The 16,044-nt window shown below is 46.2% G+C and overlaps 2 protein-coding genes across 3 annotated transcripts in view; both read left to right on the top strand.

The window, feature by feature from the left end:
- Positions 1–12,565, top strand: LOC310714646 (potassium channel, subfamily K, member 16-like). The gene is made up of 6 exons (XM_083520176.1): positions 1–130; positions 4,340–4,540; positions 7,081–7,204; positions 7,954–8,117; positions 9,934–10,096; positions 12,304–12,565. The coding sequence occupies exons 2-6, from the start codon at positions 4,346–4,348 to the stop codon at positions 12,462–12,464; spliced, it is 807 nt and encodes a 268-aa protein (XP_083376302.1). The 5' UTR covers positions 1–130; positions 4,340–4,345; the 3' UTR covers positions 12,465–12,565.
- A 2,008-nt stretch (positions 12,566–14,573) lies between these two features.
- The window catches only part of LOC310714448 (potassium channel, subfamily K, member 16-like), a 29,129-nt gene continuing 27,658 nt past the window's right edge, over positions 14,574–16,044 (top strand). The window contains exon 1 of one of the 2 annotated variants that reach the window (XM_083519831.1): positions 14,574–14,630. In XM_083519831.1, coding sequence (XP_083375957.1) covers positions 14,589–14,630 — 42 coding nt within the window. In that variant the 5' untranslated portion in view covers positions 14,574–14,588. Of the gene's footprint in view, positions 14,631–15,214; positions 15,525–16,044 lie in introns of those variants that run through there. The other variant, XM_083519830.1, reaches the window with a different exon arrangement.

Raw genomic sequence — 16,044 nt, 5'->3', positions numbered from 1 at the left:
GGGGGAGGGGGTTAAGCTGCTCCTCCCAAATAGCTACCCAGTAAAAGGAAGCCACTGAGACTCTCCCATCAAATACTGGGAGTTGATGAAGTGGATAATTTAAGAATTGGACTCGAATGACTCTGTCAGGGTGAGTGAGGAGCCAAGCAAAGACCTCTCCCCTCTTTTCAATTCCCTCCTCCAAATGACCCCTGGGCTGGTTATGGATGTGGGAAAACACACTAGCTCCACCTTGGCAAAGCCTCCTGGTTTTCTCCCTCCATGTTTCCCAATGAACTGTATTTCTTAAAAAACACCCCAAACCAAACCCGGAAAGGGAAAATGTGTTGGACATGCAATGTTCCTAAAACTGCATGTCCAAAACATTCTTCAGATGTGTGACACACATTCTTCAGATGTCTATCTGGTGTATCTGAAGAAGTGTGCATGCACACAAAAGCTTATACCTAGAACAAGCTTAGTTGGTCTCTAAGGTGCTACTGGACTATTTTTTAATTTTAACCTATTATGGTATTTGTAAGAATGGATTCAAAATATCCTTGAATTTATCCATGGCGAGTTTGCATTTATATACAAGTTGTTCATATTATGCAAGTTTGTCTTCAATGCAAGGTAGAAGGAAGCCTCATTTTTTATTTTTACAATTCATCAGTATCCGTCTTTTTGCCATTGGTAAGGGCACGGAAACTCCACTCATATTTTCCTTTTGTAAGGTTCCATGTGCTGGGTATATAATTCAAAAGGATATTTTGCACTGTAAATGTAAGATTATTCCGTACAGTTCTGTTGATTATTCCGTACAGTTCTGTTGATAGTTTCTGTTACCATCTGCCTAAAATCTTTCTTTATAGGACAATGAAAAACACATAGGTTTTGGGGAAGCATTGTACTGATTGCACCTCCAACAGTTAGATACCTTAGATAGCCCTTTTTTAAACAAACGTAATGGGGTCCAGTATATTTGAAATATTATTTTTTGTTGTATGAACCTCAATTTAAGGTCCAGAGAACCCCTGTTAAAGCACTTAAAAAGAGTTTCCCACTGTGACCTCGAAACTGAGGTCCCTAATTCTTTATTCCATCCCTCCCTCAATACCTGTATATCAAATGGTTTGCTAGTAACAAAGAATTATATTTGTTGATGGCCCTTTTTTGTTGCAATGAGAATTAATCAATCTGGAGATATTGCCATTGAGCATTTGTAGGTAATCTGTATTTGTCTCCTAAAACAGAATATATATAAAATACAGCCTCTTTATTTATCAGCTGGTCTAACATTAATATACCCAAATAATAATAATAATAATAATAATAATAATAATAATAATAATAATAATAATAATAATTTATTATTTATACCCCGCCCATCTGGCTGAGTTTCCCCAGCCACTCTGGGCGGCTCCCAATCAATGTTAAAAACAGTACAGCGTTACATATTAAAAACTTCCCTGAACAGGGCTGCCTTAAGATGTCTTCTGAATGTCAGGTAATTATTTATCTCTTTGACATCTGATGGGAGGGCGTTCCACAGGGCGGGCGCCACTACCGAGAAGGCCCTCTGTCTGGTTCCCTGTAGCCTCACTTCTCGCAATGAGGGAACCGCCAGAAGGCCCTCGGCGCTGGACCTCAGTGTCCGGGCTGAACGATGGGGGTGGAGACGCTCCTTCAGGTATACAGGACCGAGGCTGTTTAGGGCTTTAAAGGTCAGCACCAACACTTTGAATCGTGCTTGGAAACGTACTGGGAGCCAATGCAGATCTCTCAGAACCGGTGTTATGTGGTCCCGGCGGCCACTCCCAGTCACCAGTCTAGCTGCCGGATTCTGGATTAATTGCAGTTTCCGGGTCACCTTCAAAGGTAGCCCCACGTAGAGCGCGTTGCAGTAGTCCAAGCGTGAGATAACTAGAGCATGCACCACTCTGGCGAGACAGTTCGCGGGCAGGTAGGGTCTTAGCCTGCGTACCAGGTGGAGCTGGTAGACAGCTGCCCTGGACACAGAGTTAACCTGCGCCTCCATGGACAGCTGTGAGTCCAAAATGACTCCCAGGCTGCGCACCTGGTCCTTCAGGGGCACAGTTACCCCATTCAAGACCAGGGAATCCCCCACACCAACCCGCTCCCTGTCCCCCCAAAACAGTACTTCTGTCTTGTCAGGATTCAACCTCAATCTGTTAGCCGCCATCCATCCTCCAACTGCCTCCAGGCACTCACACAGGACCTTCACCGCCTTCACTGGTTCTGCTTTAAAGGAGAGGTAGAGCTGGGTGTCATCTGCATACTGATGAACACCCAGTCCAAACCCCCTGATGATCTCTCCCAGTGGCTTCATATAGATATTAAAAAGCATGGGGGAGAGGACAGAACCCTGAGGCACCCCACAAGTGAGAGCCCAGGGGTCTGAACACTCATCCCCCACCACCACTTTCTGGACACGGCCCAGGAGGAAGGAGCGGAACCACTGTATGACAGTGCCCCCAGCTCCCAGCCCCTCTAGATGGTCCAGAAGGATGTTAGTCGATGGTGTCAAAGGCCGCTGAGAGATCCAGCAGAACTAGGAAACAGCTCTCACCTTTGTCCCTAGCCCGCCGGAGATCATCAACCAGCGCGACCAAGGCAGTTTCAGTCCCATGATGAGGCCTGAATCCCGATTGGAAGGGATCCAAATGGTCCGTTTCCTCCAGGCGTGCTTGGAGTTGCTCAGCAACCACCCGCTCAATCACCTTACCCAAGAATGGCAGATTTGAGACTGGGTGATAGTTGGCCAAATTGGCTGGGTCTAAAGATGTTTTTTTAAGAAGCGGTTTAATGACCGCCTCTTTCAGTGGGTCTGGGAAGGCTCCCTCACAGAGGGAAGCATTCACCACCCCGCAGAGCCCATCGCCCAGCCCTTCCCGGCTCGCTTTTATCAGCCAGGATGGGCAAGGATCAAGGAGACAGGTGGTCGGTTTCACTTGTCCAAGCAGCCTGTCCACATCCTCGGAGGTAACAGATTGGAATTGATCCCATGTAACAGGACCAGACAGAACTCTAGCACTCTCCTGCCCTGGCCCTGCTCCCACGGTGGAGTCTACCTCCTTCTGAATCTGAGCGATTTTATCTGCAAAAAACTTTGCAAAAGCATTGCAGGAGATCTTGGGGTCCCTACCAGGCCCCGGTGGTACAGGTGGTTCCGATAGATTGCGAACCACCTGAAAAAGTCTCCTACTGCTGTTTTCTGCAGATGCAATGGAGGCGGCGAAGAAGGCCCTCTTCGCTGTCGCCATTGCCACTTGGTAGGCTCGACGTTGAGCTCTAACCCGTGTCTGGTCTGATTCAGAATGAGTTTTCCACCACTGGCGCTCTAGGCGTCTCAACGATTGTTTCATCACCCTCAGCTCCGGGGAAAACCATGGGGCTGTCCGGGCTCCATGCAATCGGAGAGGGCGCTTCGGAGCCAGACAGTCAATAGCCCTGGTTAACTCCACATTCCAGCGTGCCACCAGGGAATCAGCTGAAAGGCCATCAACTTGGGATAAAGCATCCCCTACCACTCTCTGGAAGCCAATTGGATCCATTAAGTGGTGGGGGCGGACCATCCGAATCGGTCCCACCTCCCTGCAGAGGGGAAGGGTTGCGGAGAAGTCCAGTTGCACCAGGAAGTGATCTGACCATGGCACTTCTTTTGTTTCGCTTTTAGTTAGTGTCAGATCACCAACATCCATAGAGGTGAACACCAAGTCTAAGGCATGTCCACGGCTATGAGTTGGGCCAAACTTATTCAGGGACAGCCCCATGGAGGCCATGCTTTCCACGAAGTCCCGAGCGGCCCCTTGTAAGGTCATGTCGGCATGAATGTTAAAATCCCCTCTTCATCCACCTATTCCATACAACCATTTCTTGGTATATGAATTGGAATTCCTCTTAAGATATAAACTAGTCTAGCTATTATGTTCATTTTAAGAGCACTGACTTTTCCCCACAGAGTCAGGTTCAATGACTGCCATTTGTTGATATCCACTGATACCTCATGATATATTTTGTTGATGTTTAATGAGGCGAATTTAGATAAATCTCATGGTATTAATATCACACTGTTGACTCATGTTCAGCTTGTGGTCCACCAAGACCCCTGGATCCTTTTCACATGTACTGCTAGTAAGTCATCTTGTTCTTCCTGCCTAAGTGCAGAACCGTACATTTGTCCCTACTGAAATTCATTTGGTTAGCTTGGGCCCAGCTATGAAGAGTGCCCAGCTATGGGGCTGTATGCTTGAGTCTGGGTCAAGAAAAATATGGACTTGCTGACTAAACTATAGTCGTTCTTGTGTCTACTTCTTTCTTGGATCTCATTCCCACACAGAACAACATGTTTGTGAGCAGGGCACAGGGCGTCCTACTGCTGGCTGGCTACATGACATACATGGTGATGGGTGCCTTCGTCTTCGAGCTTCTGGAGAACGATCACCACAAAAGAGTAGAAGAAGCAATTTTTCACATGAAAGAGGAATTTTTTACGAACTACACCGCTCTCAGCCCAGAAGAGGTGGAGGTATTCATACAGGTAAGGCATTACTTTAGCAAGACTGAAAGAGATGACCGTGGCATGACACCAGAGGTTAAGAGGTCAGAAAGTATATATGGGGTGAATACAGTTTAGGAGGTGAGAATTGAGGTGGGGACAGAATCAGTGGCCAGCATAGAGCCATAAGGACTCACCCTTCCTTCTGCATGTGAAAATTTATCCCCATGGAGGATTAGGCAGATTGTTGGAGGATAAGACAAGGAATGACTACTAGACATTATGGCTGTGTTCTGCCAACACTGTTGGAGGCAGCATGGGCTTCTCCACACTGAGCTTTCCTCCACTCTTTCCAGGCATGGCCATGATTTAAAGCTCCGTGTCTGAGACTATTTCGTAGCTCTGGGGCTTTCCTTGTGAAAACCAGCTTGTTAAAGGCAATCCATTGTAAACCCAAATTGACGTTTTGCTCTGATTCAGTTATAAGGAGTAGGTTTTTGTTAGTATTTGTACCTTATGAAGCGGTTGGTCCCTTACCTTTCCCGCTCCAACCTGGCCACAGTGATCCATGCGACAGTCACCTGCATGCTTGACTACTGTAACTCTATGCGGGGATGTACTTGAAACTGTCCCAGAAACTCCAGTGGGTGCAGAATGCTGCAGCGAGGCTCCTCATGGGGTCCTTGCCATGGGAGTATATTCACTCAGTGCTCTACCAGCTGCACTGGCTCCTGTTGGAGTATAGGATCAGATTTAAGGTGCTTTTTTTTACCTTTAAAGCCCTATGCAGCCTTGGACCCTCGTACTTACCCACAGAGGACCCTAAGGTCCATGAATAATAATAGCTTAAAGGTCCCGGGTCCTAAGAAAGCCACACTATCCTCCACCAGGGCCAGGGCTTTTTCAGTGAGGGCTCCGACATGCTGGAATGCTCTGTCCCTTGAGACTAGGGCCCTGCAGGACTTAATCTCCTTCTGCAGGGCCTGTAAAACAGAGTTATTCCACTTGGCCTTCAATCTGAATTAGCCTGATCCTCTATTCTCTTTTCCCTTTATTCTTCTGTGAAGAAACCCTTTGTGGGACCCCCACATTTAAATTCTTCCTTGGTCTCCTTGCTGGCCCTAGTAGGACCAACTTGGCCAGTTAGCCCTGGTGATCAATCAATGTCTACTGACTGGGTTTTTTTTTCTTTTTCCAAAAATGACCCCTGGATTTTTGAATTTTATTGATGCTGCATTTTATGTTGCATTCTACGCTGTTTTATGCTCTTAATAAGTCACATTTTAATCAAGGTTTTATATTGTTTTTAGCTGCCCTGAGCCCAGTTTTTAAACCGGGATGGGCAGGGTACTACTACTACTACTATTACTACCACTAATAATAATAATAATAATAATAATAATAATAATATTTGTGGTTGTATTGTACTGTATTTTGCAAAGAATAATTTAGGGAAAGGAGAACATACGTCACGTAGTAGCTGCAAAAGAGGTGATTCCAATCAAGGTCACAGAAAAGCTGAATCATTGCCACAGAAAACCCAAATTTACCGTATTTTTCGCCCTATAAGACGCACCGTCCCATAAGGCGCACCTAGTTTTTTTGGGGGGGAAATAAAGGGGAAAAATATATTCCCCCCCCCCGGCACGAGGTGGGGCGGCCCAAGCTTCCCCCGACCCCAGCCCACAAACAGGCAGCTCTCTGCAAGCCGTGGGAGCCCAGCGCTGGCTCCCGCTGCTTGCGGAGAGGTCAGCGAAGCCTGGACGCGCTGATCTCAACGCGCGCAGGCTTCGGGATGCCGGCAACTCTCCCCAAGCAGCGGGAGCGCTCCCGCTGCTTGCGGAGAGGTCCGCGAAGCCTGGACGCGCTGATCTCAGCGCGCACAGGCTTCGGCATGCTGGCAACTCTCCTCAAGCAGCGGAGCAATACTTAGTATTGAACTTGATATATAAACAATACAGTTTGTTATACAGTTGTCATCAGGCTATTTTTTTGTAGGAAAAGAGGTATCGGAAGTTCCCGGAACTCACCATGAACACCTCCCTCCTTCTCCTATAATGGCAAAGGCGCCTACTTGAGAGGTGCCAGAACTGAGTTCCAGAGAGTTCCTGCTGAAAAAAAGCCCAAGTTGCCATCCTGACCAGTCAAGACTTGTTTTCAAGTCTTGTGTAAGGAGTCTACTTTATCACTAAGCTTTGAGGGTGAAACCACTGCATCACTCTCAACAACTCAAACATAGATCACAGTTTTCACTGGGAAAGCTTGGTGCAAACCACAACAAGCACCCCTTGGAGTGTGGGCTTTTGCCTGGAAAGAGTAGAGAAAACGTTAAGTATGCAAAAGCCCTATGCCTACCAGTTACTGGGGGTGACAAGTGAGGGGAGGGCTGTTGTGCTCAGGTCCTGTTTGTGGGCTTCCCATGAGCATTGGGCTAGCCACCGGGGGAAGAACGTGCTAAACTGATCCACAAGAACTTCCCTTCTGAATGCATAGCAATTTGGTTAGCAGTATCTGGTGATAATCAGAGGAGGGGCTATTCTTATTGTTGGAATATTCAAACTGAGTCTTGCCTTCAATTGCAGAGACTGGTAAGAGCTGTTCACATGGGAATAGATCCAGTAGGAACCAATCCTCATGAAAAACAGAGCAGCAGCTGGGATTTCGCTAATTCTTTCTTCTTCGTGGGCACTATGTTAGCCACAATAGGTACTGTCATTTGGTTCTGGCTTCTCCCCAAATATAATATGCAGGGCATTCAACTGCTCTCGCTTTTGCTCCTTCATCATCCTTCACATCTCATCTTCGCCTTGCCCTTTCTGGCCAAATAAATAGTTCATTTATTGTATGCCCAACAAGACCATTCCCTCATTAGTTATTTATTCCCCACCCTTCTGGGGTCAACCTAATGCAAATCCGTCTCCCTCAGCACAACCCTATGCATTCAGTGGGACTTGCTCCCCAATAAATTTGCATAGGATTGCAACTTCTTTCAAGTAAGCTACACAATGTACAAGAAACCACACACCCTTTTTGTCTGATTTGCTCGCTCCGCAAGTCCGCAAGCAATTGAAAGAAATCATATTCTTAGAGCATTCTTGAAAAAATTTAGGGACTTGGGAATTGCAACTGATTCTAGCCAACTGATGGTGACGAATGGAGGAACTCTTTTCTCTCCTCACTGCAGATGCCCTGAAGACTTACCTTCAGGGCTATTATGGGGTATCTGGGCACAATGGTGGTTCCTCTATCTAAGACGCTCCTTGCATGCCCAATTTCATCACCAAAGACATATCATCAAATACATTTCTAAATTTATCCCAAAAGAAATAAGTATATTGTAATTCATTTTTAATCCAGTAACTATCACAAATTTTGAAGAACTGAAAAATCTGAAGGTAATTGGCAAATCGATAGTTGCTGACGTCCTTTGCAACCCTTTCTTAATCTTTCAACAGGCTATGGAAACCTCTGTCCCCAAACAAAAGAAGGTCAGATCTTTTGTGTCATTTTTGCTCTCTTTGGAATCCCCTTCTGCCTCCTCTGCTTGAACTATATTGGCTTTTTAGTCTCAGGAGTCTTCGAAAGCTGTGCAGAGAAAGTGCATGGGAAAGAAAACAAGGTAATTCAGTTACTTTATCTAGAGATGGTTTCTAATCTAGCAGTCACAAGACTGAGGCCAACGTAGACTGCTGCTGCACTCGGGTCCTGTATGCAGGTTTCCTGTGGGCATCTGGTCAGCTTTGATGAGAACAGAATCCTCAACTAGAAGGGCCCTTGCCTGTTCCAGCAGGGCTCTTCTTATATCTATTATATTTCATATACATATACATATATAATTAGCTGCTTCTATAATAGTAGGAAGACAAGAAAAAATTAGACATGTGCATTATGCCTTCTAATTACCGTATTTTTCGCCCTATAGGACACACTTTTTCCCCTCCAAAAATGAAGGGGAAATGTGTGTGCGTCCTATGGGGCGAATGCAGGTTTTCGCTGAAGCCTGGAGAGCGAGAGGGGTTGGTGCGCACCGACCCCTCTCGCTCTCCAGGCTTCAGGAAGCTCTGCGCAACCCTCGGGAGACCGGCTCCGAGGGTTGCACAGAGCTGCCTGCAGTCCCGGGATCAGCGCAGCTCTGCGCGGCCATTGGGAGCGGGGCGCGAAGTCCCGCCCCACTCCGGATGGCGGCGCAGAGCTGCCTGCTGTCCTGGGATCAGCGCAGCTCTGAGCGGCCACCAGGAGCCGGGGGCGAAGCCCCGCCCCTCTCCCGATGGCCGCGCAGAGCTGCCTACAGTCCTGGGATCATCGCAGCTCTGCGCGGCCATCGGGAGCGGGGCGCGAAGTCCCGCCCCGCTCCGGATGGCAGCGCAGAGCTGCTTGCAGTCCCGGGATCAGCGCAGCTCTGCGCGGCCATCGGGAGTGGGGCGCTAAGTCCTGCCCCGCTCCGGATGGCGGCGCAGAGCTGCCTGCAGTCCCAGGATCAGCGCACTTCTCCCCATCGCCAGCCCCACAAGCTCGGGGGACAGCGGGGAGGCAGAGCGCGCCTTCCCGCTGTTCCCCGACCTGGTTCTTCCAGCCCCGCACCTGGGGGGGGGGGAAATAAAATTTTTTTTCTTTATTCCCCCCCCAAAAAAACTAGGTGCGTCCTATGGGCCGGAGCGTCCTATGGGGCGCAAAATATGGTAAATGAGGAAGATAAACTCGAGCTCTGCCTTCAAATAGGAATGAGAGAAACTTCCCAAATTATTTGTTTCAAGAAGCACAGGTTTTTGGAACACAGCTGTTTGCATTTAGTGAAAATGGCTCTGGGATAAATTTGCAAAATATATCTTCTCAAATTGGAATTTATTGTTCTTAACTCTCCAAAATGCTCATGGGTGCAAGGGTGTATGCAACAACGTACAAGTGAACAAAAATTGCATCATCACCATTTTTTTCAAGGTTTAGAAAATCAAATTGGCCATGTTAACACGGGATTATGACAGACCAAGGCTTTTAGATACTTGCCTCTTTCTAAAACAAAGGTTTCTGTTTTGTTTACAGCTTGTGGTTTGTCTGCAGGCACAAAAAATGAGCCTGGGTTTGGACAAAATGCTAAGCCAAACCATGCCTTAGTTTGTGGCCAAAGCAGCCACCATCTCCTCTCCTGGAGCCTGTCTTGGAGAAATTTAAAAGGAGGTTCTTAGACTGTAGCTTACCTACACAGCAATCCAAAAGAAAAGGATGTAGGTTCCCAGTGAATAGATGTGAACCAAGCACTTGCATGTGAATGTAGAACTGGGTATTGTGCTCCAGATGAAGTCTAACTAGGATGGAATTATTGTTATTTATCTGTTAATGCAGCCTAAAATCCCTGTGCATGGCTGGAAGCCAAGAAAACTGAGCTCTGTTGCATCAAACCTACCTTATTTATTTTCCTTTTTTTCCTTATCTTTTAGAATTCAGCAAGATATTTTATCTTGTTCGTGGCTATGGGAATTATAGTGTTTCTTATTTTGCCATCATTCCTCTTTCAACGGGTGGAGGATTGGAGTTATTATGAAGCTATCTATTTTACATTTATTACACTCAGCACCATTGGTTTCGGAGACTATCTAATTGGTAAGGCTTTCGAAATACTTTCATATTGTGAGCTCAACTGGTTTTAGAGATAAAGCTAGGTCATCTGTGGCCTCAAGGTACTAGTGGGAACCAATCTGCTCGACTGAAGAATATGAAAGCTCAGTTCGGGTTTCATACAAAAGATGACTTGCAATGATTATAATCTGGAACCCAAACCATATTTTAAGTTTCTCAAGTACAGACCCTCCAAGTATCCCTATTTCCCAGGAACAGCTCCAGATTTACAGGAGCTATCCCAAAGAGTAATTAATGGTTCCTTGACATCCTGGAAAAAAGTGACAAGTAGGGTGCCACCGGGTTCTGTTCTGGACCTGTTGTTGTTCAACATCTTTATAAAATGCTTGGTTGAATGAACTGAGAGGATGCTTCTCAAATGTACAGATGACACTGAACTCGGAGGAGTAGCTAATGCCACAGAAGACAGAATCACAATTCAAAATGACCTTAACAGATTGGAGAACTGGGCACAAGCTAACAAAATGCATTTCAATAGGGATAAATGTAAGGTTCTGCACTTAGTCAGGAAGAAGCAGCTGCACAAATACAGGATGGGGGACACCTGGCTTACTAACAGTACATGTGAAAAGGATCTAGGGGTCTTGGTGGACCACAAGCTTAACATGAGTCAACCGTGTGATGCAGTAGAAAAAAAAGCTAACGGTATTCTAGGCTGCATCAACAGAAGTACAGTGTCCAGATCAAGAGAAGGAATAGTACCACTCTATTCTGCTTGGTCAGAACAATCTGACAATCTGGAATACTGGGTCCAGTTCTGGGCTGTTGACAAATTGGAACATGTGCAGAGAAGGGCAGCCAAGATGATCAAGAGTCTGGAAACCAAGCCTTATGAGGAATGGTTGAAGGAGCTGGCTATGTTTAGCCTGGAAAAGAAGAGACTGAGAGGAGATATGATAGCCATCTTCAAATATATTAAGGGCCGTCACATGGAAGAGGGAGCATGCTTCTTATCTCCTGCTCTTGAAGGTAGGACTCAAACCAATGGCTTCAGGTTACAAGAAACGAGATTCTGACTGAACATTCATTAAAAATTTCTGACAGTAAGACTGGTTCGGCCGTGCAATAGACTCCCTTGAGAGGTGGTGGACTCTCTTTTCCTGGATAGCCATCTGTCATGGATGCTTTAGCTGAGATTCCTGCATTGCAGGGGGTTGGGCTGGATGCATCAAACATGAAAGGAAAATGCTCAATATATTTTACTGGACAGTGATTTTGCACCTTTCTCTTGGTTGGAACTGCAACTCCACCCCCATTGTTCAGCCCGGACACTGAGGTCCATCTCCGCGGGCCTTCTGGTGGGTCCCTCACTGCAAGAAGTGAGGTTACAGGGAACCAGGAAGATGTCAAGGAGATAAAGAACTACACAACCTTTAGAAGACATCTTAAGGCACCCCTGTATAGGGAGATTCTTAACACTTTATGTTTTATAATGTTTTTATATATGCTGGAAGCCTCCCTGAGTGGAGGTGGGATACAAATAAAACAACAACATTATATTATTATTATTATTATTATTATTATTATTATTATTATTATATATATATGGGACGCAGGTGGCGCTGTGGGTTAAACCACAGAATCTAGGACTTGCCGATCAGAAGGTCGGCGGTTCAAATCCCTGTGACGGGGTGAGCTCCCGTTGCTCAGGCCCCGCTCCTGCCAACCTAGCAGTTCGAAAGCACGTCAAAGTGCAAGTAGATAAATAGGTACCGCTCCGGCGGGAAGGTAAACAGCATTTCCGTGTGCTGCTCTGGTTCACCAGAAGTGGCTTAGTCATGTTGGCCACATGAGCGCCGCAACCCCAGAGTCGGTCACGACTGGACCTAATGGTCAGGGGTCGCTTTACATATATATATATATATATATATATATATATATATATATATATATGCAGGAATTTACAGGATGTGCACTGATTGGGAATGTGGTAGCGCAACCACACCAAAGCTTTTATAGGCTCAAACAGCATCATGTGCCCAAACCATCATGAATAGGCAATAATAAGGACATTGGCAGTTTCCTGTGTTCATCTTACCCCAATTCAGTGGTAGAAATGTCTTTTAAATGTATGGTGTGAACATGACCTAATGAGGTCTGGATAAACTGAGTTGGTGGGTCCTTTAAATCACCTCCTCACACATTATTGTTGCTTTTCTCTGTGTCTCCAGGGAAGAAGCAGGACAGAGACTATTTTCCGGGCTACCGGCTGATCTCAGCCATTTGGATCATCGTTGGTCTGGCCTGGATAGCTGTGCTGTTTGAACTGGTATCTTCATTCCTGGCACCTGTGGATCCAAAACCAAGCTCACAAAAAGACAGTAGAGGGTAAAAATAACACCGCCTCAAAGGAATCAGTCTGCTACATGTCCACTGAGAAGAATTTTTCATTTCATTCAGGTGGAGACTGACATAAAAATCAGTTGCACTCAAGGACTTCGGTTGAGCTTTTTATAATTTTATGCCATTGTGACAGCCTGCTGATTCCTTAAAAACTCACTAGTTGCTCTTTAGGTTATGCAGTTCCTAATAAACTGTGAAATAGCCAGGTATTCTGCAACCAAGAGAGGGTGGGTGGGTATTACTTGGATTCTCAAAACTGGAATGTGTCTAGTGGAGAGCAACCAAGATGATCAAGAGTCTGGAAACCAAGCCTTATGGGGAGTGGTTGAAGGAGCTGGGTATTTTTAATCTGAAAAAGAGGGGACTGGGGGAGATATGAGAGCCGTCTTCAAATATCTCAAGGGCTGTCACATGGAAGAGGGAGCATGCTTGCTTTCACCTGCTCTGGAGGGGAGGACGCAAACCAATGGCTTCAAGTCACAAAAAAGGAGATTTGAACTAAACATCAGGAAGAACTTTCTGACAGTAAGAGCTGTTCAGCAGTGGAACAGGCTCCCTCGGAAGGTGGTGGACTTTCCTTCCTTGAAGGTTTTTCAGCAGAGGTTGGATCGCCATCTGTCCTGGATGCTTTAGTTGAGATTCCTGCATTGCAGGGGGTTGGACTAGATGACCCTTGGAACCCCTTCCAACTCTGCAGCTCTATGATTCCATGATTCTAAGGGGCATTTTCGTCCAACATCAGGACAGACAAAGGGTCCCCATGTAAAGTGGGAGGGGGGTGGTGGAATTTTCTGGCTTGAGGACCACACTGGCATCTCCCTTCCAGTGGGCACTGCACACCCTCACATGTGTGAACGCCTACGTGTGCACACACACAGGCAGACATGCACAGAGACACAACCCCCCCCCCATGAGAGCAGTGGAGACCAGCTTAGGTGGAGGTGGTAACTGCATGGGCATTCAAACTCCCCCCTCCCAGGACACCCCATCAGGGCGCTGAGCCTCACTCACTATTTAAATATATGTGGCATCGCCAAAAACAGTAGAGGGTTCTGAAGGGCCAGAAAAAAATTGTCTCGGGGCCAGATCAAGCTCCCAAACTGGGAGTTGGCCACCACTGAAGTATAACCGCCCCTGAAATATGGAATTGCAGGAGAAAGCTCTTGGAACATTTTGAGAGGAAAGAATCTCCTGAGGTACTGCCAAGTGAAGTGTGTGTGAATGCATCTCTGGGGAGAAGGGATCTGTGCTTTTGCTTGGGTCACTTTTCCCGTTCCACGGTATTGACTGTCCAGGCACCACCAGAAGGAAAAACCCCTTCTGCGTATGCCTACCTTTTCCATCCCACTCTTTTTCATCCCTGAATTTGCAGCCTTTTTAGGGTCATAGTATAATCGGAGTGAAGTTGAAAATGAGGACAGCCAAGATCTCTTGGCACTTGTTTGGACAAAGAGGGGGGAATTCTGAATGCTTAAGACCTCAGGCCTCCACTGGAAGACAAAGAAAAAAGCACACCATAAAGAAGATAGTCTAAATATAGCTTTGCTAGGGAGATATGCGCATATATGTGCACAGGTGGCAGCAAAACACGCTTCGTGCAGTAACAGAAGATGCCCCAAATAAAGGCAATTTAATAACGTGCGGACAATCTCACAACCCCCTTGTGATGTGCCTAGCATGGCCAGGAGATAAAGGCTTGTCAAAGTTGGACTTTGATTTGAAAGTGGCGCCAAATGTAATTTCTATACAGTGGTACCTCTGGTTGTGAACGGGATCCGTTCCGGAGTCCCGTTCACAACATAAGCAGAACGCAACCCACGTGCGCGGTTCGCGATTCGCTGCCTCTGCGCATGCACATGATATCATTTTGTGTGTCTGCACATGTGTGAGTGCCAAAACCCGGAAGTAACCCTTTCCAATACTTCCGGGTCACCACGGGACGCAACCTGAAAATGCTCAACCTGAAGCAAATGCAACACGAGGTATGACTGTAATACCCAGAGAAACACACAACAAAAACATTCTATATGCATAGATAAAACATACTTTGCAGATGGAAGCCATTGTGGATGCTGTGCTAAATTGTTTCTTCTTTTTTCCCTTGGGGAAAAAAATGTGTGTGTGGGGGGGGAAGAGTTCTAATTTATTTATCCGGGTAAGGAGAGATTTAACCTCAACCAATGCAGAATTTGAACCATGTTCTGTTTCAACCATATTCAAAGAACACTGGTCCACAATATTGAGGGAAGCTGGGCAAGTTACATCCCACATTATTCCCAGCTTCTTGGTAGCCTCCTGGTTCTTAGTGAGATGGAGTCATTCCCATACTCCCCAGCTTTTCTCCAGTGAAAATAGGGACATCCTAAGGATCATATCAAAAACAGGGATGGAAACTTGGAGAGTCTGCATTCCTTAACAAATGCACTCCATTTATAATGATTAGGAACACTGGGAGCTGCCTAACACAGAGTCAGACCAGTGGGTCATTTGGCACAATACGGTCTAGACTGACCGCAAGCGGCAATTCAGAATTTCAAACAGGAATTTGGAAATGCTGGAGTTTAAACTCAGGACTCGCTGCCTGCTAAGCAGATGTTCTACCACTCAGTTTGGGAAAGGAGATTCTTCCATCTCAATGCTGATGCTTGGATGTTCAGCTCCCATACAGCTGGAGGCTCTCCCACAACGACGACAAGGGGCTGTAGCCAACAATTTTTTTTTCATTCTTTATTAAATTTATACACCACCTTTCATTTGAAGGTCTCAAGGAGGTTCACAAGAAAAAAAATACAGGGTAAAAGGACAAAACAAATAGTTAAAACAAAGCCCAAAACAAAATAATGCCCTCCACTCCCACAAACACATTTAAAAGGCCATAAGAACAGGCATACTAAAAATTAATAGATCTGAGTTCGTCATGCCCCTTAATGCAAATATTGCCAATGTATTTCACATCTGGCAACCAGTGTGCTCCTCGGGTTTCAGATACAACACGGGCAGACAAGAAACAGTCTGGGACACAAATTTTCATGGCCCTCTAGCGGCTAAGGTGGCTCATTTACCAGAAGTAATGTAGTTTGTAGTTTGATCAGCATCGAGTTGTATATAGTGGTGCCTCGCAAGACGAAAAGAATCCGTTCTGTGATTCTCTTCATCTAGCGGTTTTTTCGTCTTGCGAAGCAAGCCCATTGAAGGATTAGCGGATTAGCGCTATTAGCGGCTTTTAGCGGCTTATCTGCTGATCGGATCAGCTGATAAGCGGCTTAGCGGCTTAGAAAAAGCGGGGGGGGGGGGAAACCCCGCAGGAACTCGCAAGGCATTGTCGTCTTGCGAAGCAAGCCCATAGGAGATTTGTTTTGCGAAGCACCTCCAAAACGGAAAACTCTTTCGTCTAGCGAGTTTTCCGTCTTGCGAGGCATTCGTCTTGCGGCGCACCACTGTACTCGATGCTGATTAAACTAAGCTTCTGAAAGAAGGCATGTTGTGATGGAAAATACTGACTGTCACTCGTGATTCATTCTCCATTGGGGATTTCACCTGAGGGAAAGGGAAACAGAGGGCTGGCGCAG

This window comes from Podarcis liolepis, assembly GCF_965112155.1.
Source record: "Podarcis liolepis genome assembly, chromosome: 1".
Taxonomy (NCBI): domain Eukaryota; kingdom Metazoa; phylum Chordata; class Lepidosauria; order Squamata; family Lacertidae; genus Podarcis; species Podarcis liolepis.
This window is presented reverse-complemented; position numbering and strand designations above follow the sequence as displayed.